Below are 26,222 nucleotides of genomic sequence, written 5' to 3'. Positions count from 1 at the left end.
CTCCGCAAGCCTCGTCCTCAACATGCCCTGCCACAGCCACATCACTGCCCACCTGAGAGACCTGCACTGGCTCCCTGTCAACAAGAGGATCACCTCCAAACTCCTCACCCATGCTCACAAAGCACTCCACGACACCGGACCAACATACCTCAACAAACGACTGACCTTCTACACTCCCAACCGCCAGCTTCGATCCGCCGACCTCTCCCTTGCCACCGCCCCACACAACAACCGAACTACCACCGGCGGCAGATCTTTCTCCCACCTTGCTGTCAAGTCATGGAACACCCTCCCCATCCACCTGCGACAGACCCAGGACCTCCTGACCTTCAGGAGACTTCTCAAGACCGGGCTGTTCGAGCAGTAGCAGTTTCTCTTCCCCTCCATTAGTGCCTTGAGACCCTCGTGGGTGAGTAGTGCGGTCTGCAAATGTTGATTGATTAACTGATTGATTGAATTATTGAGTGGACGTAATTATTTAAGGAACTGTTTTATATCTGCTAATTGATGTATGAGGAGGAGCCTTAGCGAGGGGACACATTGCCACATGAAATTGAGGTTTAGCAATGTCTCCAATTGAGTAAACCATCAAAGGACCAATTAAGGACATTATGGGATATAGTTTTGCTCTCACAAAGGTATGCCCCTATGCTCAAGACAAAACCAAATCATTAGCATACATTACTAATAAAACCTATTAGATACACCATTTCATCAATTCCAATACAAAATTATTGTAGATCTCATGGTTTGTACCTGTAATCTTGTATGTGTGGGCAGCATGATTTGCCCTTTTAAAGAGAGGATACAGGAACACATTTGGGCCGTTATCAACATGGACTCCAACTACCCTTTAGCAAAACATTTCTCATCATAACACAATCGCAGTAAAATCCCACAACAAAAGTTCCATGCCATTGTTTGGGCAAAACCTTACCCAAGAGGGGACAACTGGCCACACATCTGCGCAGACTGGAGGCAACATGGATCACAAAACTAATGTCAGTGGACTATAAACTCAACCATGAATGAGAATTGCATTTCTTCTTAACTGACTAGTGGAGCTGGAAAATTCACAATTCCTACTTGACTAGTTGGGGAATAGGACTAGTAATCTGAGAACTTTCATGGATTATCGGGATTTACTTGGTCTTTATATTCAGACTTTCTTGCCATTTTCAGATATTCAACTTTTTATTCCCTAAAATGGTACAATATCTGTGAATCCTTCCGTTAAAGCACTTAGGCCTATCAACCTCACATTACTACGTATTCAACAATACATGAATGTTCTAAGTAATGGTGAAACATGCATGCTCACATTTCACACAATCTTCGGCATGTTCAGCTGAAATATAAGGTTTAAAAAGAAGAAGAATCACTCTTGGGCTATGTCATTTCATTTCTGTCTCATTCCATCACGCTGCTGCTTACACGTGCTTTTGTTATTTCAGTATTGCAGCCATGCATTAGCTTTTAGGCCAGTACTACAAAAAATCAACTCCATCCTCCTTTCCTATTACTGCCTCATGTTTTCATCTTTTTTTCTCCGACGCACACGCTTGAACCACAGCGTCTGCTTTGGATTTCTGTTAGACACACTTGTATTGGACCCACGAACCCACATGGTAAGATGTCTATTACTTTAAATATATTCACTGGACTGCAAGCCACCCACATATATATTCTTATAACAAGACTCGCATTCCTTTTTATTTGTAGTATATTGTCATTGCATTCCTTTTTTATTTGTTTTAGTGTTATGTTTTGTAGGGTACCCCAATATGGTAGTCACCTGACCCTTCACCTACATTTAACGTACCATTGTACAACACAACAGTTTTTTGGTATTGACCTTTTACCTAGTTAAGCACTGCATAAAGGTATCGTAGTTTTCCCTGAAAACTAGCCTCATTAGTTATGCATGAGGATTACCTGACCCTTCACCTACATTTGCCGTACCATTGGACTACACAACAGTTTTTTGGTATTGACCTTTTACCTAGTTAAGCACTGCATAAAGGTAGCGTGGTTTTCCCTGAAAACTAGCCCCATTAGTTATGCATAAGGATTCTCAGAATCATAGCAGGATTACCATCTTCTGCATAGTAACTATGTATATGGGTCATCCCTTCCGTCATTCCTCGACCGACATGACAGAGCAAGGTAGAATCCCCTGAGGGTACCTTTTGGGTATATATACACCACATCTTTGCGGGGGTAGGCAGAGGAGAAAGACTTCCATGCTGACACACTGACGCGAGTCGCTGAGGTTCCTGCACGCAGACACTCCAGCATGCAGTGGTGTGACATACTTCGCGGGGTGTCCATCTTGAGACCAAGACGGGATCCTTAATTCTCTCGCACCAGGTAATGGGGTTGGCCTCATCCTAGGGTGATTCTAGGCTCTACACCTACATACTTGCTAGGTATACTTAGGTACATCTAGTTAGGGTTGCAACATAGAAGTACGCATTATTACTGTCATGTATTTATATGCTTGCATATATCCATTGTTTTAGCACTGTGGTAGAAATCTACCATCCATTTACTCTGGTAGTGCTTATAATCATCTATATATTAGGGTTGTTTCAGCACACCTATTTTACACTAGAATGATGCTGGCTCAATAAATGCTTATTCTGTGTATCACAAAGCGTGCACGAGTGACTGAGGGAAAAGTACTATACTGTTTCCACAATCCCTGATGGGACAGGGTTCTCATGATCGATAGTTGCCAGGAACTATTCTCTCCTTGGTAAGAGGAGTTTACAGTGGCACTGTGAGCTAGCTGGTATACAGACAAACATATCCAGTAGGGGTGTCTGGAATCAGTCTGGACACCAATCCCACAGTTTATGTCGTCTAAACACGCAGATCCTATGTAGATCTATAGGAACTACATGACAATAGGTATCATAGCCTCCACTTTGCCTTTCTCGAGCAAACCACATTAGAAGAGGCACTTAATACACAGTGCCTTCATGTGCATTCTAGGGCAGAAACTTCTGAGCTTCTAGCAGGCATTATCGTGCTATTTTTTAACTGCCCACTCTGATCTCTTTTTTATAAATTGATATTTCGGCCATACACTACTTTTTTCTGCTATTACTAAATTGACTACGATTCTCAATTTTGCACATAGTAGAATGGTTGGTCCACTGGCCTATGTTTTCCTAGCTCTCTTCGGATTACCTGACTCGGACAATACTTGTAGGTAATACACTTCCATATGCCTATTAGCCTCATAACTTACCAAGATACATTTTACGTGTCTCTTGCTATAGCTTCATCTACTATGATTTCTGACTTAGGGCCTGATTTAGAGTTTTGTGAAGGGCTTACTCCATCACATATGTTTCAGAGATCCCATCTTCCATACTTTAAGTGCATTATATCCAATGGCATTTGCATTGTGGTGGACAGGATAGCCGTCACATTTGTGATGGAGAATTCCATCTGCTGAACTCTCATTCTGTCCCTTAATCTTCTACATTGGGTATGCTACATTCTGCACAATCACTGTTTTTTAACCTTCTCAGTACCTTGCCTTGATGCAAATTCAGTGCACTAACATAAGGACATGCAGACACAATATTTATGCCACACTGCAACGTTTTAGGGATAGGCTGCTTTAGCATGATTCACTACTGCATGGTGATAGGAATTTGAATCATGGGATTTATTGGGTACCAATTATTTTGACAACTATATGATGGAGAGATTCAATGTGTGTCCACTTTAGTGTAAGCATGAGACCTCACATCATCCATCCTTTACTGTGCATTGATCATATCAACATCAGCATGAGTTGTCTTGAATTTACATGGTTTATCCACATTATAGATGCTTCACCTAAATAAGGGCCTGCGATTTTACGGTCGTAAATGTCAAATTTGAGCCACTGCAACTGCAGCATAACTTTTCAAATGTACAAAACTAAAATTTCGATTCTGTAACATGTTACCAAATTGCAATTCGAATTCTAGAATAAACACAGAATCAGTATTTAGAAGGGGCATGTAAAAGGTGTCCCTTCCTAATACCTATTCTTTGGCTTATAAATTAATGATTTGCGACCGAAATACATTAATATTTTCCCACCAAATTAATATTTGTGTTAACCATGTGCAAACTGGAAGGGTCACCAAAGGACTCCTTCCCGTTTGTGAATTTTGACAAAAACTGCCTGCTCCTAAAATATCTTTATAAAAGTATTCATTTTCTTTTTAAAAGCATCCCATTTTCCTAGTAGGAAAACAGGCTGCATTTAAAAAAAGAAAAAGATTGCTATTTTTAAAACCAATCACAGACATGGTGGACTGCTGACCCCAGCAGGCCCCCATGCCTGTGACTGCGACCAAACCTAGGTCTCAATTTGTAGCCTAACTCATGCATATTAATCAGGTAGGTCGAACTGTGACCCACTACAAATCAGTATGTTGTGAACCAACCTATTAATTCATGAGTTGGTTTAGAGAATACAAATGCATTCAGTAGAACTCGGTGTGCAAGTTGTACCCACTTCTACCAAATCCATTTTAATAGATTCCTAATGAGAAATCGCAAATTGCAAATCATAATCTGGCACATGCATCAAGGAAGGCTTTTGCGATTCCTTAAGTGCGATTATTAAGGAATCGCAATTAAGGAATCGCAAAAGCCTATGCATGTAGGAATCGCTATAAAAATAGCGATTCCTAAACATTCCTTAATTGCGACTCGCAAATTGCGAGTCACAATTAAGGAATGCCTACAGGCCCATAGGAATGAATGGGAGATTGCATGCGCAATTTACGAGTACCAGTAGGTACCCGCAAATTGCTCATGCAATTTCAAGGGTGCAAGGGTGTCAAAATGACACCCTGTTGCACCCCTGAAATTGTGATGTGCACCCATGTTGCGCACAAACTTGCCCCAAGGGCATATGTGTGTGTAACTTAAAACTGCATTTTAGTGCATTTTTCAAAGTTTTTGTAAATTACAGACAAGTTTGATTTGTCTGTAATTTGCGGTCTCAAATAGCAAAATCGCTATTTGTAAGTGCTTCTAGCATTCCATTTAAGGAATCGCAAATTGTGATTCCTTAAATGCAATCGCAATTTAGGAATTCACAAATAATTGCGAATTCTTAAATTGCGCTTAGGAAACACTTTCATGCATCTCCAAAGGCTAATTTGCGATTGCAAACGGCCGATTTTTGCGAATCTCACCGTTTGCGATCGCAAAAACCTTTGATGCATGTGCCCCTAAGTCTTGCAATTTAGCAATTTCTGAACAAGAGTCTTAGTACATCAATTGCCTAGGTGTGCACTAATCAATAACATAGACACAGATGTGTCATAGCATATTCACAACCACTTAGCAAACTACTTAAGTCGAACAGCAAATATGGTCAATCGATGTAACTTTTAAGAACTCTAGCTGGTCAAAGACCTTGTGCCTAGAAGCCTGTCCTAAGAACAGGAGTGTTGCAGAGGTGAACAGCAGGACTTAGCCACAACAAGGTATTTCCCACTCTGAGCCTTTTGCTGCACTAAAAATTGATTCAGCAGGACCTTACCGTACAAATACACAGCCTCTTGAAACTCTTTCTGGGTACAGCTTCAAGCCTTGCCCTGCTGAAGGATTTTGAGAACCAAAATGGTGACCGAGTCTGAAGGTAAATCCTTGTCCTGGGCTGAATCAACAAATGCATCCCACAGAGAAGTGACCTAGTTGAATACAATGTTCAGGTTTGTCCTACCCAGATCTTTCCGCGCCAATCTATTGGATTCAGTAGGAGCTTGAAGGCAACATATCTGCCGGTGATGGACCTTAGCTGACCTCAGCTTCGGACCTTGCCATGCTCGAAGACTTTGAGCTCCACAAGTGACTAAGTGTCAATGTAAAACATTTACCAGGTCAACCTCCTTGGTGTAGTCGACCTTCCCTCCATTGGTCACACACTGAAATCACATGTCCTGGCCAATCTCACTGAAACTTTACATTGATGTTCTACTTTTTCTTGGTGCTTTTTGCCTTCACTTTTTTTAACTTAATATTTCTGTTTTGAACATTTGTGTGTTTATTTTGCTGCATTGGTTTTAGAATTTTATGTTGTTGTTTTCTGTTAAGGTTGTTATTATTGCTTAAACGCAATATACATTTCTCTGGGTAACAGCTTGTACCCTGTTACATTAGTTACCATGATTTGAGAAGAGGTTTTCATAGACAAAGTTCTGAGCCTCATCCGATTGTGTTTAGGTTGCCAGGGATACCCTGCTCTCAGATTAATAGACCAATTACTGGCAGTTATCATCAACGCTTTCACCTACAATTGGTTCTCAATGTAAAGTGTGGGCAAGATCAGGTCTAATTTGTTGTACCTCGGCCAGTGTCAGTAAAATAAGGAGAAGGAATTATTAAAAACTGGTAGTTTAAAAAAACAGCGATCAACATAAACAGAAAATGCTAGCGTAGGAGCGTTGGTGGCAGAATGGGTCAATCGGATAATAGCCCCACACCAGCACTATGTTTGAAGTTATACCTCCAAATGAGACCTACAAATACAAAACCATCAACCAACGCTTCAAATATTAAACTGTCACCCAACACTTCTTTTTACTGGATCGGTTGCCGTAAGATGCTTCCAAAGCTTGACATTGATGGCCAGAAGCAGAGGCGTAGCTTGGTCATTAAGACGGGTGGGGTGAGCTTCAGATTTCCCAACAAGCACGCTAGCATATAATGTTAAAATAGATTATACGACCAGCAGGGTGCATGAGAAAGGGAGAAAAAGGCTGATTGGTAGGGGCACTAAGTGAGAGAAAACTCAGTAATTTGCAAAATAACCAACATTTTTAAGGAATTTCAGAACAGAGGGAGATAGCTTATGTGTGTTTTTGTCTGTGTGCATGTAAACATTCCTGGTGAAATCCGACTGACACCTCACCGTACCCGGTTGATAGCACCAGTACCCAACTATTTATAAGGCACTACATTTATTGGGGGAGTGCAACACCCAAATCACCCCCACCCCTGAAGCTATGCCCCTGGCCAGAAGCACAAAATGCCAGTTCAGGAATGTTGGGGGCAGAAAAAGGTCTGTCTCAATAATATACACAAATAAACATATAAAAATTGTACTAGTAAGACATTTCCTGTTAATTGTTAGGACTCATAGTCTTTGAATAATTCAAAAACACAACTCCCACAATATACTATACATATGTAATAGTATTTTCATAGTGTTAGGATTAAGAAATGGGCTGGCACAGTTTTCACTGTACATATCATGCATAATTAGAATTTATGAGAGTGTAAATCAATGGACAATTGTTGTTCAGTACAATAAGTTTACAGTTTTACAAAGCAGTGGTTCAAATGCCCTTTGACAGCTGTCTGTAAACATCTGAGCCTCTTTGTTAACAGTCTCCAAACCTGTCCGTATTCCATGATAATCTCCCCGCAGTCTCATCACTATACGAGAAAAACATGTTCCTCATAGTATATGTCTTAGTTTGACTTATAATAGCAGTAAGACTTTCCTCAGAGGGCATTATTATGGAATGCGGGCTGGTTTGGCATAACAGGCCCATGGCTTCGCCTCGGCCCATTACTTACCAAACCGGTCCGTATTGCACGAGAATTCCTTCTGAGCCGTGTCTTATTGCTTAAGCTTTTTTTTGTGGTGAGGCACTGAAAATAAAGAAGGGTTAGTTTAAACAGTGCAGTACAAATGCAAAATTGAAAAATTCACTTCTTGGTTTTTAAAATATGCTAAGAATGAGGGAATCTGTAGTGATGTCGAGTACAACAAAATAACAAATATATAATGACATACCTATATCATGCAATAAATCACACACGCATTTTACCTTTGAAAGGACGCCCCATACTCATAACCATCTATAGAGAACAACTACAATAATTCAATTTAATTACAGCTAGAAGATACAGAGGGGCTTATTTATAATCCCCTTGCGCCGCCCGTGCGTCACTTTTAAAATGGGGAAAAGTGACGTACCGATGATGCAAGGGCTTTTAAATATGCCCCAGAGGGCCTCATTAATGGCATTTTGGCGTAGGGCAGCGCAGCAAAGCAACTTGCTGCGCTGCCCTATGCCTAAGTGAAAGGGCAGGAATGCACCGTATTTAAGCAATATAGCGCATTCTTGTCCTTTCTGCCTGCCCCTGCGCCATTGCATACAGGATTGCTTTTTGCAAGAAAGGGCACCTCCCTGCACAAAAACAATCCTACCAGGTGTTTTGCTCTTTCTATGTGAGCTGCAAAAAGCAGTGCACGTAGAAAGAGGAAAAAACGAGGAGAAATAAACATATTTCTCCTAGTTATGCCTCACCTCAGGAGGCCCACATATGTGGTGTTTCCCCAGGTTTACATCACTTTGTAAGTCTGGGACAGCATCAAATTGCAACGCCCATGGAATGCCTCCCAGGGCCAGAGAAAGGTGAAGCACTGATCTGAGCTAGGTCGTCTTACTCATGATTTATGAGGCCATTCAAAGCCATTCAGGGTGGCTTCATAAATCTTTACGTCACATGCATCACGCATGTACCACTTCACATGGTGAAAAAGTGATGCAGGGCTCTCATAAATAAGCTGCAGAGTGGTTTATGTGCATGTTTATTAGGTTGGTAACAGTGGCTTACCTATCAATAGTCAGACAGGTGCAGTGGCACCAGGGACAGACATTTGAGGGATTTTTGCATCTCACTTCTAGTTGTTTTGGTTAATGCTAACCTGGGGATTTTGGCCCATTGTTCTAGCTTGCTTTAGGGCCAGTGGTAGCTTGCTACATTTAATATCTGTTATATTTTTAAGATGCTGGGTCATTCTGTTTATTTTAAAACAATCACTTAAAACTATTAAAATAAAATTAAAGATTCATTCGCATGTACAGGTATAATGTTTCTGAATATGAACTATTTGAGATTAGAACGTAATTATTTTTCCAAGGCACTGCTTAAAATATTATGCTTGTTGGTACCTATTGCTGTAGTATTGCTGAGACAATAGAATTCAGTACATCATTTATTTAGTCAAAAAGAGTACAATATCACGAATCACTGATTGTGAATAGTAAAATCAACAAAACCACCAACCAACCTTAAATATAGAAGAAGGATATAGTAATACGTGATAACAGTGGTGGTGTTTTGATGATGTGTACTTTATGTTACAACAGCTAGTAACACCATAACACTGACAAGCATTTTAACACTGCTGAGATGTTATGAGGTTGCAGTATGACTTATTTCTTACTTAAAGGAAGTGCACATAGCCTTCTCTTCATCCATTCGATCTACAGACATTTAAGAACAACTGGTTGAAAACAATGGGGGGAAGGGAAGGGGGGGGGGGGGCTGGTGTCAGAGGTAGAGCCTGGACAGAGACTCCTCCCTGCAACAGCACCTTATCGAAAGTATTCTAGGATGGGGATTAAAGTAAATTACACACGTCTTTATTTCTTTGGGGAAAAGTATTTGCAGAACGAAAATAGTATTTTAGATTGAATTAAATTTTAAGTCAGACAGTTGTTTTTGCTATTTTGAAACAGAAGCTAGAAGAACAGATTCGTTTTTTAGGTCTCGCCTGGCGAAAGCAGCGCATGCGCTGCTCTAGTCAGGAGAACACCTTTTGGAATCAATTCTGCGAGGGCTCTCATGCACGCGTCTGCAATGGACAAAGATGGCTGCTCTCGCGATTTGTCCATTGCAAACATCATGCGCGTGTCCGTGGGACTGTGGACAGTCCCACGCCATTTTGTTGCCATAGCAACAAATTGCCCCTTCGCGTGTTTTTTTTTTATGTCAGTCCCCCCGGGGCACAAGCAGGCATCCACTTCTGTCTTTTTGCTGCGATCAGCTGTCCTGACAGAAGTGGATGCCTGCTTGTGCCCAAGGGGAACTGCAGGACAGACGTTAGCATTTGCAATGCAATAGGTCTCGCATTTATGCGAGTCTGAGCTATTGACATTGCAAATGATAATGCCTTTTATTTATGTTTTAAAAACGAAAAAAGAATAAAAGGCATTGCCATTTGCGATGTCAATAGCTCAAACTCGCGTAAATGCGAGACCTATTGCATTGCAAATGCTTGTTATGCTGTGGGATATGAGCAGCAGTGGCAGGAGAGTGGGGATGATTGTCTTGCTGTAGCATGAGCCCCGAGAAATGTCTTGCAAAATAGCTGGAAACCAAGTCACATTTTTGTTGTCTACCGGCATTAAATTACTTTGTGTTAAGTAGCTCTTAATTTACAATCAACAATCATGAACCCTTGAACTGCTTCATAACCAAAAGTACATAAAGGTGGCCCTTTTAGAGCACGAGAAACGTAAGCCCTTAATTTTTTTAATGCTTAGTTTGTAAAAAAACATGTTTTGCTCAGGAACCCACTGCCAGGGCTGCCAAATGCCATGGTTGCTGAATACTAAGGCCGCTCAGTTTTGATTCTTCTTCCACCACCCAAAACATCATGTCTATCTAATTTTTGGAGGTTTGTTTTGATCACCGCTTTCAACATTTTGACTGATTTCCGTCTGTATAAACCTCCTATTTCTCCCTTTTTTGGATTCCTGTCTCTTGCTCTGGGGTGAAAAATAAGTTCAGTTCCCAAATACCAGCGCTCGTGCCAACCATCGGACCACAAAATAAGCACTGAGATTTCCGCATACGTTACATGAAATGAAACTTCTTGTATGATTTAAAGCAGTGATGGCATGGCCTTATTAGTTAGCTGTGGGACTGCACCGGCTGCCATGAACAATACCCCTACCACCATGCCCAAAACTACAAAACTGCACAGGTTACACTCCACCTTCGATCTGACTCTAGCCACCAAGGTTAGGAGGACACATGGACAATTATGCTTGGTTTGTAGTTAACCCTGTGGTCCTACTGTGCCAGTGGGCGCTCAATCCTCCTGTCGGGGTTGGATAATTGGGGTTTCAGTGCTGCACGTTGAAAAATAACATAAAGTTTCATGAAAATTGATCTCCCTCTTTTTTCTGGATCAGGATATAGGCGGTGCAGCATGCTCGCTATTGAGGACTACATCGGTGGTTCTGATCATCTAACCCTCTCTTCAGTTATCGCGAGTCAATCAAAGTAAGATCACTGAGCAAAAGATGTATCTCACTTATTTGCAAAGAAAGTACACACAGCCTTCTCTCAAATATGATTGATTTCAGGTAGCATGCATTTTATTTGACCTCATACATTTAATGTCCTTAGCATTCTTCTGAATGTAAGATATTTGGCTATCAGTCTGGCTGAATACCTAGTATGAACACAAAAGGTTTTCTCACACTGAGTAAGTCTAACTTAAAAAGCTGTGTAGTTCTCCATACCCAACAAATTATACTTCTTGATCCTAGACAATATTTTTAGGGGATTCTGAGTGAGGTGACTTCATATGATTGATTGTTCCAACTCTGTCCCGTTAGTTTGCCAAACTAGGAAAGGATGCGTTGAGATGATACCCTTTTAGCACATCCGAAAAAAAGAGTGGAATATTAATATTAAATAAAATTGAGACTTACAGGTATCTGACTCGATAGGCTTAGACTTGCAACTAGAGACTTTTTCTTGCTACTGGTATTTGCGTTGTTCCCGGCACTGCTGTTCGATGTACTGCTAGTTGAGTTTTTCCTTTTTCTCCTTTTGGTTGTTGTTTGTCGTGTGGGTTCTGCTGTTAAGGTAAAAATAGTAGAAAAGACACAACATTGAAATCATTTCAATCTAGTTTAAAGAATTGACACAAAACTATAATATGAAATTGATTTCACTAGATTGGCCCGCTGACTTTTATTTTGCTGATAGCAACATAACCAGTTACTGGTGGCAAAAATAATCCTTCACTCCTCTAGTACGTTGCATGCATGTTACTTACTCGGAGATGGTGACAACATAAATGTCTCTCTTCCCTTTCTATGTTTAAGCCCATGTTTAAGTGCATGAAGCAAACAGTGGTTCTGCCACAACACACTTAACAAAGAAAAATAACTTCTAAGTCATAAATCCCTTTTCTCAATTGGGATATCAACAAATGTTTCTAGAAAGATTATCTAAAAACATACATGCAAAGGTAGCACAAATCGATTGTGGCATACAGTAATTTATTTAAGTCAAAAAGAATGATTACTCATGGAAAAACAAGTATTACACACATTAGCCTCCGGTGAAGGGTGTGAGACAAAGTGAATTGACATGTATAATGTACAAATATCACAACAAATGCAATGGATGCATATAATAACATACAGGCACGGAGTGTAAAACAAATATATATTCTCACAGGGACCTAGAATTCTCTTAAATCAATTTGTAAAGGTCACAATGGAATGTACTACTTCTAATTAGGCATCGACGTTTCGACCCAGGTAAATCTGTGCTATAGTTGAGCATCACATGTGGGTCTTCTTCAGGACAAGACAAAATGAATAGTGTGTAGCCTGCATAACAATAAAAGGGGATGTATAAGAATTGGATCGCATGTGTTTAGACAGGTTTGTGATAGGTTGAGACTTATAAGTTATGCTCACCTATCCGGTATGTTTCAACGGATTCTCAAATGTAGTTGTATCAAGGAGCTCTAACGTCGCTCATTGGGGTAAGGAAATCAATCCTGGATGAGCTCGCCATAATTGCTCTAAATAAATGCATGACCATAGTCAGAGAAATTCAAATTCAGAGAAATTCAATATATTTGCAGGAATTACGGACTATGTGAAATAAAGCTAAAAATAATACAGACCTATGATTACTTTCATGTGATGCCTTGGGGAGATAACAACATGGGTTATAGATTCTCACTTTGTCAAGGATGCGTGAAATCACGGGGTCAATAGGATGTTTAAAAAGAAGAAAAAAGAAATCTCTGTGTTGAAATTGTGTAGAATTAAAACAATTTTCTTAGTGACTTAGAAATTACTATTTACTGACCTCCGTGTTTAAAGGTTCAATGGTCCTATGCTGGCGTTAATCTTCCCAATTAGGTAATTTGACTCATGCACAACAGTCCCGTGGGCTCTGTATATTCATAAAGGTGAAATCAATATGTGCGAGGAAAACCTTACTTCACAAAGGATTTCAGTATTTACGATTGGGAAATTACCTCTAGTGGCTAGCACATAGCTTAGCCGTCCGGCGTTTCAAATTTCCCTGTGTTGAGATACCAAACACAGCAGAGTCCCGGTGTCGTTTCCGTGGGCTCTGTATATTAAAATAAAATGGAATCAGTGTGCGCAGAAAGGTCCTCACATTTAAATCGTGAAAACGTTGGTATTATCAGTTCAAGGGAGAAAAATACCTGAAATCGGCTCGCTGGCAGTGTCGCCGCGAATGCGTTCTTTCCTACCGAAGGATCGCTAGAAACTGAGGGGTTTTAGTAGTTGACTTGTATCTCGCATCCTCGCTGATGGAAAACACGCCCGGAATGGGGCTTAATGCTAAATCTAAAGACATACAACTCATGATGGCCTACAACAAAGAGCAGATACATTGATCTTACGATAAAAAATGAAGACAGGATGCTATATACCACCCTATACAGAAAACCACTGGAAAGGAACACACTGTTGGCCTATAACAGTAATCATCGAAGAAACCTCGGAGACAATTTGCCCTACGTACACTTTCTGAGATTACGTAGAAACTTTTCCCGTAGGGCCAATTTCTTCAAGGAATCCGACTCATTGTTATCCAGACTAAGTGAGCGGGGTTACCCGCGCAGTTTTGGGAAAAAAATCCTGGCACAGATCATTTTACCATATCAAATGAAAATGATTTGGAATTGAATAAATATTAGTTTATGCCAATTTCCTAATTAACCGTAGTTCTAGTTTGCCGTCTTTAATAAAATTCTCAAAATCCATTAATTCAATCCTGATAGAGCTGTAAATAATATGTACATTGTAAGGTTAGCTTATTATTGACCAAAATATTTACATATTATTACAATTCAGGTGCACTATCATCTGTTAGGATGTGGAAATGGAGGAATTGCTTATATTTCAAATCTGCTTACATTGGGCTTCTTTCAGGAAAAGAAAAGCTGATCTCATTGCAAGTGTCAGCTCTGTCAGAACGAAGGGCCTTATTTAGATCTCGGCGGATGGATATCCCGCCGCTGTATTACTATCTCCATAGGATATAATGGGGTGGTAATACAGCGTTCAGGATATCCGTCACATTTGTGACAGACTATTCCCCTCCACCAAGATCTAAATCAGGTCCTAGGCCTGGATGTAAATGGAGGGTGGATGCAGTATGCAGCAGTATTCTGATATTAAAGTACAATTTCCAGAAACCCTAGAACTTTGAGATATTCTGGATAGATGACTGCTATCTTCAAAACTACAATATAATGTTCCTTGTTGGGCAGGGCTTCTTTGCTAGCCAAGTTTGATCAAATGTTGCTGCAGCCAGAATCTTGCTACATGGACCTTGGATTTGTTATTACCATTGCTTATCAATGGTTTTTTTACTGAAGGAAATTTGGAATTCAGAGAAGTATTCACAAAGTTGTTTTGTTGATGCAATCAAGCTTTAAACAATTTTTGAACATTTATCTGAACTCTTCAAAGATGGGGTGTTGTTACACACAAGAACAAGTCAAAACTATAACTTATCTTATACAAGATAGTTCATAGTGACAAAGTTTGAGATAGTGTTCAAGTCACAGGGAGAGGTGTTAGTGAACATATATTTGAGGGACTCAGTGTGTTCCATTCAGTACAATTGTTTAACATAGAACATTTTATGTCACGTTATGTAAGATGTCTATTTGCTTTGTAGTTATCTACTGTATCCTGTAGCCATTCTTCATAAAACACAAGTGATGAGTTAGAGTAGTAAATTGGGCAGAATGCTAGAATTAGGGTAATTAACTTGATACATCAATGATTGGAGACATTTGAATATAAATAGTTGTAGGGTACCACTTACAAATAAACCACAGGTGAGCAGAAATAGTCTGTCCCAAGTAGTCCACTAGTCTATAGTTTAGTGGCAGAATTTCCATCCAAGTGTACTGCCTCTCCCACACTAGTGCACCTCAGGATCTCCACCACTGCAAATGATATTACTCCCTCTAACTGGGAGTTCTGTCTTGAGAAGACAATTTGAGAGGGAATGTCTGTGGTGCATTCTGCCAGTGCCTGTGTTGAATGGTGGGTGAGAAAGCAACAAGGTAATAGAAGGAATGATTGAATTAATCTCAGCCTGTCAAGTCAGGTTGGACTGTTACAATTAGGAGCAGGGCCAGTACTGATTTGCCTAAGGTTGGTCTCTATTCAGAGAGGTACACTGGGTGAAAAACAATGGGTTGGAATGGTACCCTGAGTGACTGTCAGTGGTTCAGACTATTAGCAAGCATTACTCCCATCACTTTTTGTGTGTTTAATGCAACACCATAAGTGGCCAAGGGCATGCTCAGATGTGAGTCTTGTGCTCTCTATGCCAAAGGATCAAAGCTATAGCTCACTAATAAGGCCCAACTAGGCCGAAAACAATCTTGGGTTTCCTTCCGGAAGGGTGCCTCACCTGGCAGATCGGGATGGACCGTTTCCATGAGCAGCAGGGACAGTACACATTTGCAGAAAGTGGGCCTCTGTCTAGAGCAGTACAGTGGGTGAAAACTGATCTTGCTATCACCTTTTGTGTTTTTATGTTGAATGGTGGGCACTTGAACTCTAATGTCAATGTGGGGCACCTTGTTAACACTACCACATACTATCTCTGTAACATTCTGTGGGGATACAATAATCATATTTCCATAAAGTCTGGGACAGTGGTGGTTCTACAATGGACTGGCCCTGACTAACAACTGTGTTTGTAGATAGGCGTGTGGAACTACGGCCATCTTTAGTACTGAGCAATGGAACATTCAATAGCTGAGATAGAGACCTCTCTTGACCGCCAGAGATGTGGAAAAGGTTCTAGCATTTTTTGGTGAATTCTCTGTTTGTGCCACCTTTTAAATCAGGCCCTTATAATTTGTTATACATATACCAAGCCAGCCATTGACATGATGCTTACATAGCACAAATCAACCATTTCCTCGCTGCACTAGACTAGTGTTGGTCAGGATTGTGCAGTTCTAGGCAATGGGAATGCTGAGTGCAATATGCATATACTGCACCAAAGGTACATAGTACATTTTGGGTGGCTTCACTTGCTGATCATCAGATGTTGGCAATTTGGAGCAGATTTTGGCATTTATTTATTTAATTAACAGCATATTATAACAGAGACTGCACTAAAGGTATTAGTGCTCTTTACATGAAACCACATTGTAGCACGTTAGCAATGAAACCAGAAGAAAATGGTGAGAACAACATTAATGAATGTGGAGGAATGGAGTAAACAGAATATTGTACAGTGTATATGAAACAAGTGAGCAACAGATACAAAAACCTTGATGAAGGGCTGTCATGGAAGTGTCATGGGATGTAGGTAGAGGAGTAGTGCCAAAAAGAGAAAAAGTGGCAATATCTTTATTAACTCTAGAGTTAATAAAGATATTGCCACTTTTTAACTTTTTATTTATACATATTGATTAAACGTAATGTGTTAAATATTGTTTCATTTTTTAGATGTTTTGTATAAATATAATTTGTTTAAATAATATGAGAAGAATTTATTAAAATAGTGACCAAATTTGAACATATTTTTTCCGTCTTCCTTGGTCTTCTTATTGTCATAGATATTGTGTAATTTGTTTACTTTATTGATATTGCCTAGGAGTTTTTGTCATTATTACAGTGAAAATACCCAGAGGAACTATGGGGATGCAAAGGTCACTGTCATTGTGTATTGCCCAAAGTCAGTTGTCTTTCAGGCTAGTGCACTCAAATGCTTTTGTTCTTGTTGGTGCTCTACTGTGGACTGCACTCACAGCTTCAGTGGTGAAATAGGCTCTCTGACCCTGCTGCTTGTTCAACCAAGAATCACAATATTTCCTGATGCTATGAACTAGATCTTACTCCAGCCAGGACACTCTCCAGGTTTACTCACAACTAGTCAGCTTGATCCTCATTAGATCAGAGAGCAGTTCTGCCTTTTGCATCCCCGTAGCAGCAATATGAGGATGACTAGGTGCCCACAGCAGCATCTCCCAGGCAACAGGCATAAGTCCCTCTGCTTTGTTAAAGTCCCTCGCCTTCGGCTCGGGCCTTTAACGCTGCAGCGGGCCTTTAATAGCCGATATAGCCCGCTACGGCGGGCTATAAAGCTATATTATTAGAAAGGACATTTTACAACAGTCACCAGAATTTGAGAAGGAGAAGTGTCACAGAATATCTTCGGGAAGAAACAGTATAATGTGGTATAAGAATAAAGCCATGTGATGCTCCCTGGCATGGTGGTGTCCATTAGGATTGTTTCACTCCAAGCCAAAACAAGGGAGTATAGAAGTGTTTGAACAAAGCCCCAGGATGGTAGGTCCTCTAAGGGGCTTGGTTGTGTCCCAACTGAGAAAGAGTTAGGATGGAGATTACCCTTGTTTCCATTGGTGGACAGTAAGCTGGCATTGACACCCATGATCAGCCTCCAGCAAACCCTTTCAGATACCTTCAGGTGGTCTCTGTGAATGCGATCCCTATAAATGTTCTAACGGCCACTGAAGCCAGCTAGTCTTTGGAGGAGGAAAGCCTGCTATCCCCAGAGCAGTAACTGCCTAGACAGTTACAGAAAATCATCATTATCTATAAAGCAGTCCATACCAGACCATTGGCACTGGTAAGAGGTGGAGAGTTGCTGTCAATGCCCAGACGCAGAGGGTTGCCCACTGACGTGCATATGTATGTAGGTATGGAATGCTAATGGGATTCTGTTAGAAGACTAGGGTTGAAACGGGCTTAATAGCTGGGCATTCACAAATGAAAAACACTGTTATCACTGGATTTCGTACAAGAAGGGGTGTACTTCAGAATCTCTTTTTACACTACTGTGTGAGAAATTCTTATATAATGTCAGAATAGGGTTCTTTGTATCTTTGATTTGGACTAGACTGAAATGGTTAAATGTGGCTGTTGGTGGGTGGCCAAGGGGACTTCATAGCCATAGTCTGTCCTTAGTCGTATTAGATATCTACAGGAGAATGATGCTGGCAGTAATTTTGATGCTGCTATGCATACATCTAGAAGAGAAATTTCACCACGCTGTAGTAAAAGTGGATGTTTACAGAGTTTGGTCTGTTAGGGATTACATTAGGATTTACATCAGGATCACCTAGTTCTGGCAGGCTTTTCCTCATGCTTATCCATAGGCACTTTATATTACCCTTCCTGCTGTACTAAGACAAATAATTTCATATCCTCTAGGGGACTGGGTGAATCTGTTCCTACTTCTGCTTAAACTTTGCCTTCCAAGATATAATTATAAGAATTTTCTTGACCTAGTCAACAGGGATACATAAATATATGTATACAAATATATAAAAAAAAATAGTTCAGTGGGACTCATCCCTACACAGGTCTGTTCCATATATGAGAACCTGTATAGAATCCAAATATTGTTGTCACTTAATCCACAGAGGTATTTTTGATTGGAAAAATCATTATATTTTCCTCCATTCATAAAACAATAGACGATGGTGTAGATGGTACAGTGCTCAAAAACGAAAATACTGTGAACTATTACAGTATGATTCACATATGTATACAATCAAGGGTATCCTCATTTCAACATCATTATAAGTCCTCTGTGAATATTGTGCGATGTATCTAATGATTTAGTTATAGGACAACCTGTGAGGTAATGTATCGTGACCCAATCCCCAAGTTATAAGGGCTTCCTCAGAACAAAAGAGCACCATCTGACAATCAAAACTCCACTAATGTATTCAATACATGATTGGGTGGAGGTAGCAGTTGTTCTCGGCCCGAGGTAAGGCAAGATGGGTCAAAGTCAAAAGACAGAGTCAGTGTTCCAGACTCAATAACCAGGATAAGTCCATCTGTGTTGTGCCAAATACAAAATTATTTGGCACCACGCAAACTGAGTGATCCTAATGAACACCCAACCCTTCTGAAAATATAACAAATGATGTATAGTGCCCATTCAAAACCTGGTTAATAAACAACATTCATTGTCAAAAATAACTTAATATTATTCCATATCCTCTGGGTTTCTGAATCTTTTAATATTGCCTTTTGTTATATTCTTCCTTTCACTTGGCATTAATTGCTTGTATTTCATATGATGCTTTGGAATGCTTGCTACTCCCTAGCAACCTGATTCCTCTGTTGTGGCTTTGGAATGTGGACGGCAGATGGTGAGCAGTTGCAGTGGAGAGCGGCTGGTGCTCCAGGGGTTCGTTCCTTTCATCTAATAAATCAACTTATATACATTTTATGTGTCCTGCCTCTTCAAAACTGGCAACGAGGATGGGATGGCCTTAAGATAGAAGGACACCAATGTGCTGAACTAATTCTACTACTTACTGAAGAAGGAACATTTCCATAAAGAGTAAGAGACCCCTGGATTGTCTTTATTTTCGGACATTTACAGACACTAAGCCACAGAGTGTCCATCTAGCCATTGTGACATCTACAATTTCTCTAAATTTAATTAAGAAGACGGAAATCTTGCTACTTTAACTTAAACTGGTTTTATATTACTTCTGAACTTGTTGAATTTCCATGTAGATTGTCTATTGTGCGCTCTCCTGCGTTTTTCTATGAACTCTTTCGCAGTGATTGGATTTTACTTAAGAATTGTCCACCCCAATGTTAGCATTTGCGCAAGAATCGCGCGTTTGAAAAGTGCTTACTTTCAAATTGCAACTGTTGTGAGGCCGATGCGTTGAGGCATCCCGTGCTTGATGAGCCTGTCTGTTCTGTAGGCCTGTGCGCTGTGCAGCCCGTGCGCTGCGAAGTCTCTGCCATTGTGTGACCCGACATCATCATTACTCGGATGGACGTCTTGACGTTGACGCACACGTCACTCACGTTGCGTGCATAATTTACGTGCCGCCATCTTGGGAGTGCTGAAAACCCAACACAAACAGGAGATTTCCAGCTATCACTTTCAAGCGTCAATTCGCCTGCCAGTTAGCCCACAGTTTTTTTCAACGTTGATGTCAGTTTGCCGTTCAGCTTCTTTACTTTCATATGATCAGCTGTGTTTTACGGTGATACACACACCGTTTCTAGCGTGTCACATTTGGAAATAAATTTTGTCTGCACTAGCGACACGCAACGCTCATCGTTTGGCAGAAAGATACTCCATGTGACACGCACACCGTTTCTAGCGTGTCACATTCAGAAACAAGATCGTTCTGCATCATTGACAGGCAACGCTCTTCATTTTGCGGAAAAACTCCCCAAGAATACATTCTCTTCAAGAAGAAAGTCACATCTTGGGTATTTTGTTTAATTGTTTAATTCTATACTATAAGCATCCCTTCTCTGCAGTGACATTCCTTTTTGGTTCTGCAACTGTATTGCAATGTTTGTTATTTCTGTTCCTTGTGTATTGCTGCTTATCCTACATTTAAACTATGTAATCACAAGTCATTCCAGCACCACCGTTTTTCCTGGCAAGTCCAGGTGAACCATGTATGTTGTGGGAACATTGGAAAGAGACCTTTGAAACATACTTGGAGGCCATTGGTGGTGATGTGTATATTTCGAAAAGGAAATTAGCAATTCTTAAGCAATTTTTAGGATTAGAAGGCAGAAATGTTCTTAAAACCTTACCTTTGATGGAAACTACGAACATAGAAGTAAATGCAGAAGACGAAGCAGGGGGGACAGCAATATTGACGTATACAAAATTGCGTTAAAAGCTTTAGAAGAAAATTTTGGAAAAAAAGTTAGTGTTGTAGTAGAAAGACACAATTTTTTTTCACGAGTGCAGTCTCCAGGGAAAACTATTGAACAGTATGTAGCAAATTTAAGGATGATGGCTGTCACTTGTAGATTCAACGACATGAGGGATGATCTAATTAGAGATCAGTTAATCAATAGAATGTCGAATCTCAAGATTCAGGAAAAACCACTGGGTTTAAAAGATCCTTCTTTAGACAAAACTCTGTCTGTAGCTAAAAGGATGGAGAACACCTCCAGATATGTTAAAGAGCTTAATTCAGAGTAAAAAAAGAATTGGCCATGATGAAACTGTGCACATTATCAAAAAATCTGTTAAAAGAGTCGATGAAAAAACTATTCCAGTTAAGAAACAAGAAGGTCCAAAATTCCATTCCAAATTTTTTTTCAGGTGTGGTAGCCCTAAACACCCAGCAGATCCAAGTCATTGTCCAGCTGCTAAAAGCAGATGTCACAAGTGTAGAAGATTCGGTCATTTTGCAAGACTATGCAGGAGTTCTGAATCTTCTGTTATCTCCAAATCTGTTAACCTAGTAAATCAAACAGATTTGTCCGATAAAGAAGACGTTCAATATAATAGTGATGATGACAATGTAGAGGTGATGGTCATTGAATCCAATCAGGTTCTTAAATGTGAAGTGGACAAACAAGATAGCTATCGCCCACCCAAATGCATAATTAAAATCAAGGATGTGCAAGTCTGGGCAGATTCTTGTTCCCCATTTACCATCATTGACAAATCTATTTGGGAAAGTTTGGGAGGCAGAATAGACGAGTTACAACCCACTGATGACATTCCTGAAGGATACTGTGGTGAAAAATTACCTGTTTTGGAGTAAGTAGAAACAGAAAAACAATTGCCAAGTTATACATTGTACACAAGGGTAGATCTCTTCTAGGTTGGAAAGAACAAAGGGTTCTTGATATTGTGTTAAATCCTAATCATCCACAACAAGTGCTAATAACATCACAGGGCAACACTTCCGAGTGGGTTACCAAATTTCCTGAACTGTTCAGCAAAAAATTAGGATGTTTGAAAAGGTTTAAGCATAGGATCATCTTAAAGGTGGACGCTGTTCCTAAGGTACTTAAAGTAAGGAATATTCCGTTTATACTAAGAGAGAAACTCAAAGGCGAGTTGTGTAGGCTTTGTAAAGAAGGTGTAATTGAGCCCATTGAGGCATCCGAATAGTTAAGTCCCATAGTTTTGGCCAGAAAACCCAATGGAAATATTAGAATGTGCATTGACTTGGGAGATGTTAATGAAAACATCTGGATAGACCAACAATCAATCAATCAATCAATTAATTTGTAAAGCGCACTACATACCCGTGAGGGTTTCAAGGCGCTGGGGGGGAGGGTGCTGCTGCTATTGGTCGAAGAGTCAGGTCTTGAGTTGTCTCCTGAAGATCAGCAGGTCTTCGGTTTGTCGCAGGTAGAGGGGGAACATCCTCTTCCCTGCATCAGCGAAATGTTAGCAACTGTGAAAGGAGGTACACACTTCACCACATTGGACTTATCCAACGCATATCACCAGGTATTATTGCACGAAGATTCTAGACACATCACATCCTTCATCACTCCTGAGGGGGCTTTTCAATTCATACGCATGCCTTTTGGTTTGGCGTCGGCCGTATTTCAAAGAGTGATGCAATCTGTTTTGAAAGTCTTGAACAATGTCTTAGTGTTTCAAGACGATGTTTTAGTGTGGGGAAGTGATAAAATCAAACATGACAAAGTTCTAGAAGAGGTGCTGAAGAAACATTTGGATGCTGGACTCACAATAGTCTTAGAAAAATGTAAATTTGGTGTGAGTAAAGTCGAACATTTAGGCCACACCTTAACGTGCAATGGTGTAAAACCAAAATGGAGTTTAGTCGAAGCCATAGAAAAAGCACCTGCTCCAGAGGATAAAGATCAACTCAGGTCGTTTCTAGGCCTTGCAGAATATTACTCCAAATGTGTTCACCATTTTTCGGATAAAGTACATGAGTTGAGGATATTGATGAAAAAAGGTGCCAAATTTGTATGATCTGAAACATGTCAACTACATTTTGAAGCGATTAAGAAGGACATTACCAGCGCTGTTACTCTAAAACCTTTTGATCCTGAAGATCAGACCATTATATCTACTGATGCCAGTTATCATGGTCTTGGTGCCGTACTCATTCAAGTGCACAAAGGGAACGAAAGAGTAGTAGCTTCCGCTATCCGCACATTTAGGGGTGCAGAACACACATATTCCACCATCGAAAAGGAAGCTCTCGCATAGTGGTGGGGTGTGCAATATTTTAGAACATAGAATTTCAACTACACACTGACCACAAACCCTTAATAGATCTGTTCTACACAAGAGGTGTGGGTAAAGCCACACCAAGGATCGCCAAATGATTATATCGTCTTCAAGAATATATCTTTGAGATTAAGTATATCCTAGGTGCAAGAAATGTAAATGCCGATTGTGTGTCAAGATTACCATTAGATGTGGTACAAGATGATGAGGATGATGAATGGATGGTGGCAGAAATAAAAGATGTGTGCAGCGCCATCAGTGAGGAGGAGTGGAAGAAAGCAGTTGTTGAGGATGACGTGTTGAGTAAAATAAAAAATGTTCTGAGCAACGAACAAGGATAGAGATTACATAAAGAATTGGAACCATTTAAATTAATTTGGTCTGAGTTGAACGTTATAGATAATTTACTTAGGAGAGGGTGTAGGTTGGTTGTGCCTGTGGTACTGAGAGAAAGAGTGTTGAAAATCATGCACGAGGGACACAGTGGAATGTCTGCAATGAAAAGAAGAATTGGAGAGGACTTCTGGTGGCCCGGAATGGACTTTCAAATCGAACGATATGTTCGTGATTGCATAGCGTGTGCGTGCAGTGACAAAACCCATTCTTCTTAGGAAACCACCATTATTTCATCAGCCATGCCTAAGGGTCCTTGGGACAAATTGGCCAATAATATTTGTGGACCCTTTGATGTCTTGAACGTGTGTGAGAGATTTGCCATAGTCATGATAGATTATTTCTGGAAGTGGCCGGAGGTAGCTTTCGTTAGAGAAGTCAAGGCTGCAAATGTTATTTCATTTTGTGAGGATATCTTCAGAAGGGAGGGTTGTCCTGCGGAGATCGTCACAGATAATGGACCCCAATTTATTTCTGAAGAGTTTGAGGCATTTCTTGTCAGATGGGGTATTAAACATACTAGAACACCCGTTTACCATCCAATGGGAAATGGTCTTGTGGAACGCTTTCAGCAGAGTTTTGGTTGAATGCGTCCAACTAGCGTGTATGAGTGGGGAATGCTGGAAACAACAGTTCAAGGATATGTTATGGTCATATCGCACCACTCCTCATTCGGTGACAAAAGAGACACCCTTCTCTTTACTCAAGGGCAGAGTGCCTTGTTCGGTGGCTGTACCTGCTTGGATGAACAGAGCTGGAAAATGTAATACTGATTTAAAAAAAGTATGCTGCAGAGTGGACAATTACCAAAAATCTTACTGTCATAGACATAACAAGAAAATTGTTAAATCCAAAAGTTTGTTCACGCAAGGAATGTTTGTAAGAGTGTTATGGGGGACAAAGCCAGGAAAGGGTGTTCGAAATGGTCCTCCCCCAAGAAAGTAGTTCTTGTTAAAGGGAACAGCGTGAAACTATCAGATGGAAAATGGTGGAACACCAGAAAAGTGTGGCTTTGTTCTGACACTGAAATTGCGGTATCTTCTGATATCCAACAAGATGCTGACCCATGTAAAGCTATTTCTTGTCCAAATGATGCATCCACCCGAGGGTTACTACCGGTACAAGACGCATCCGTGTGATGCCTAAAAAATATGAGGATTACGTTTGTTCATAATGTAAAATGTGTTTGTGTTGTAAAATTTCTTCAGAGGGTAGATGTGTTATATTCTTCCTTTCACTTGGCATTAATAGCTTGTATTTCATATGATGCTTTGGAATGCTTGCTACACCCTTGCAACCTGCTTCATCTGTTGTGGCTTTGAAATGTGGACGGCAGATGGTGAGCAGTTGCAGTGGAGAGCGGCTGGTGCTCCAGGGGTTTGTTCCTTTCATCTAATAAATCAACTTATATACAGTTTATGTGTCCTGCCTCTTCAAAACCTTTGATGATGAAAAGCATTCTTAACCCACACTTTGTGTTGTCACTATGAATAGCTGAAATCTCCCAAATTGACACCTACAATAAGAAGGGCGATAATTTAATGGCATGTTCTAAAAAGCTCATCTTGAGCTCCTCATAGCAAGAGAAATGAGGGGGTGGGGCAATGAGGCTGGCCTAAGAGTCTTTTGCTAACTTTTTTTGTCTGTAGGTTGGTTACATTAGCATAGATTCACACAACTACAGAAGAAGTGCATTTGTTTCTGTAAGTGTCTAGCATGTGTTTTTCAATGATTTAATAACTAGCCGGGTCGCAAATTAAAAGTTAACAGAATGCATGAGCTTTCTCAAAAATGTTATTTTTAATTCAAAGATTCTTGATCGCTGGGTCCTAGAGCCCATACTGAAAATATAAGTCTTTGTATGATTGGTGTCTAGGTTACGAGCATCCATGAAGTGCATTTAAGTGTCAATCAGGTTCTTGAACCCATTGGCATATATATCTGTGACGTGTTCTGAAGCACTAATAATATTAAACTTTCGAGTGCAACTAGCCAGAGACTTAGTAGCCCTAAAAAAGTTTAGAAGTTTAGAAATATTTTACTTATGGTGCTTTAGATATTCATATTTTCAACCATTATTTTGCCTGCCACATAATCCTTATGAATATAAGGCAACAAAAAAAACAATTGGGTCTGAAATCTAATATTAACAGTACCTTTTTCTCTTTTCCATGTAGAATGAGGCAAATAACCATTCAAGTGATGTGTCAAGACATAGCAGCTACTATGATTTCTAGAGTTTCAGACACCCTGAGTAAAATCAGCAATATCACGATAGAAAGGAAGCCTGCAATCCCCAGGCAAATGACTTCACCTCCCACCTAATTCACATCTATGAATACTGTGTTTAAAAAGCCCATCCAAGTGAGAATGGTAGGAAAGCGAGAGGGTGTGTGTGTCGTGTGAGTACCATAACCAATAACAATACAGAGGTAGTGGAAGAACAATTCATACTACCAATTAGTGAGGTAGGAAGCAATAAAAAGGATGACACCTATTGTACTATAAGGATTGATGGTAAGGGTGAGAGTGTAAACTGATATAAGGGCACGATATAACCTCCTTAGAGAAAATGATTTATGCATGCTTGGAAAACCCCAGCTAAAATCATGTGATATTAGGCTTGTAGATTATTAAAATGAGCCTACAGAGGAGTTAGTTTATTTTGAAGTAATGTTAGAATTCAAGGAAGCAAAGGT

The 26,222-nt window shown here is 40.2% G+C and overlaps 1 protein-coding gene across 4 annotated transcripts in view; it reads right to left on the bottom strand.

Moving 5' to 3' along the window:
- The window catches only part of LDB2 (LIM domain binding 2), a 1,323,491-nt gene that overhangs the window by 113,469 nt on the left and 1,183,800 nt on the right, over positions 1 to 26,222 (bottom strand). Inside the window, exons 7-8 of one of the 4 annotated variants that reach the window (XM_085642376.1) lie at positions 11,547 to 11,695; positions 7,606 to 7,680 (exon numbers count right to left, since the gene is read on the bottom strand). In XM_085642376.1, the coding sequence (XP_085498502.1) occupies positions 7,606 to 7,680; positions 11,547 to 11,695 (224 nt within the window). The remainder of the gene's footprint in view (positions 1 to 7,605; positions 7,681 to 11,546; positions 11,696 to 26,222) is intronic. The other 3 variants (XM_085642377.1, XM_085642378.1, XM_085642379.1) reach the window with 3 other exon arrangements.

The sequence above is a fragment of the Triturus cristatus genome, chromosome 2_2 (assembly GCF_964204655.1).
Source record: "Triturus cristatus chromosome 2_2, aTriCri1.1, whole genome shotgun sequence".
Taxonomy (NCBI): Eukaryota; Metazoa; Chordata; class Amphibia; order Caudata; family Salamandridae; genus Triturus; species Triturus cristatus.
The sequence above is the reverse complement of the archived record's forward strand: the minus strand, read 5'-3'. Positions and strand labels throughout refer to the sequence as shown.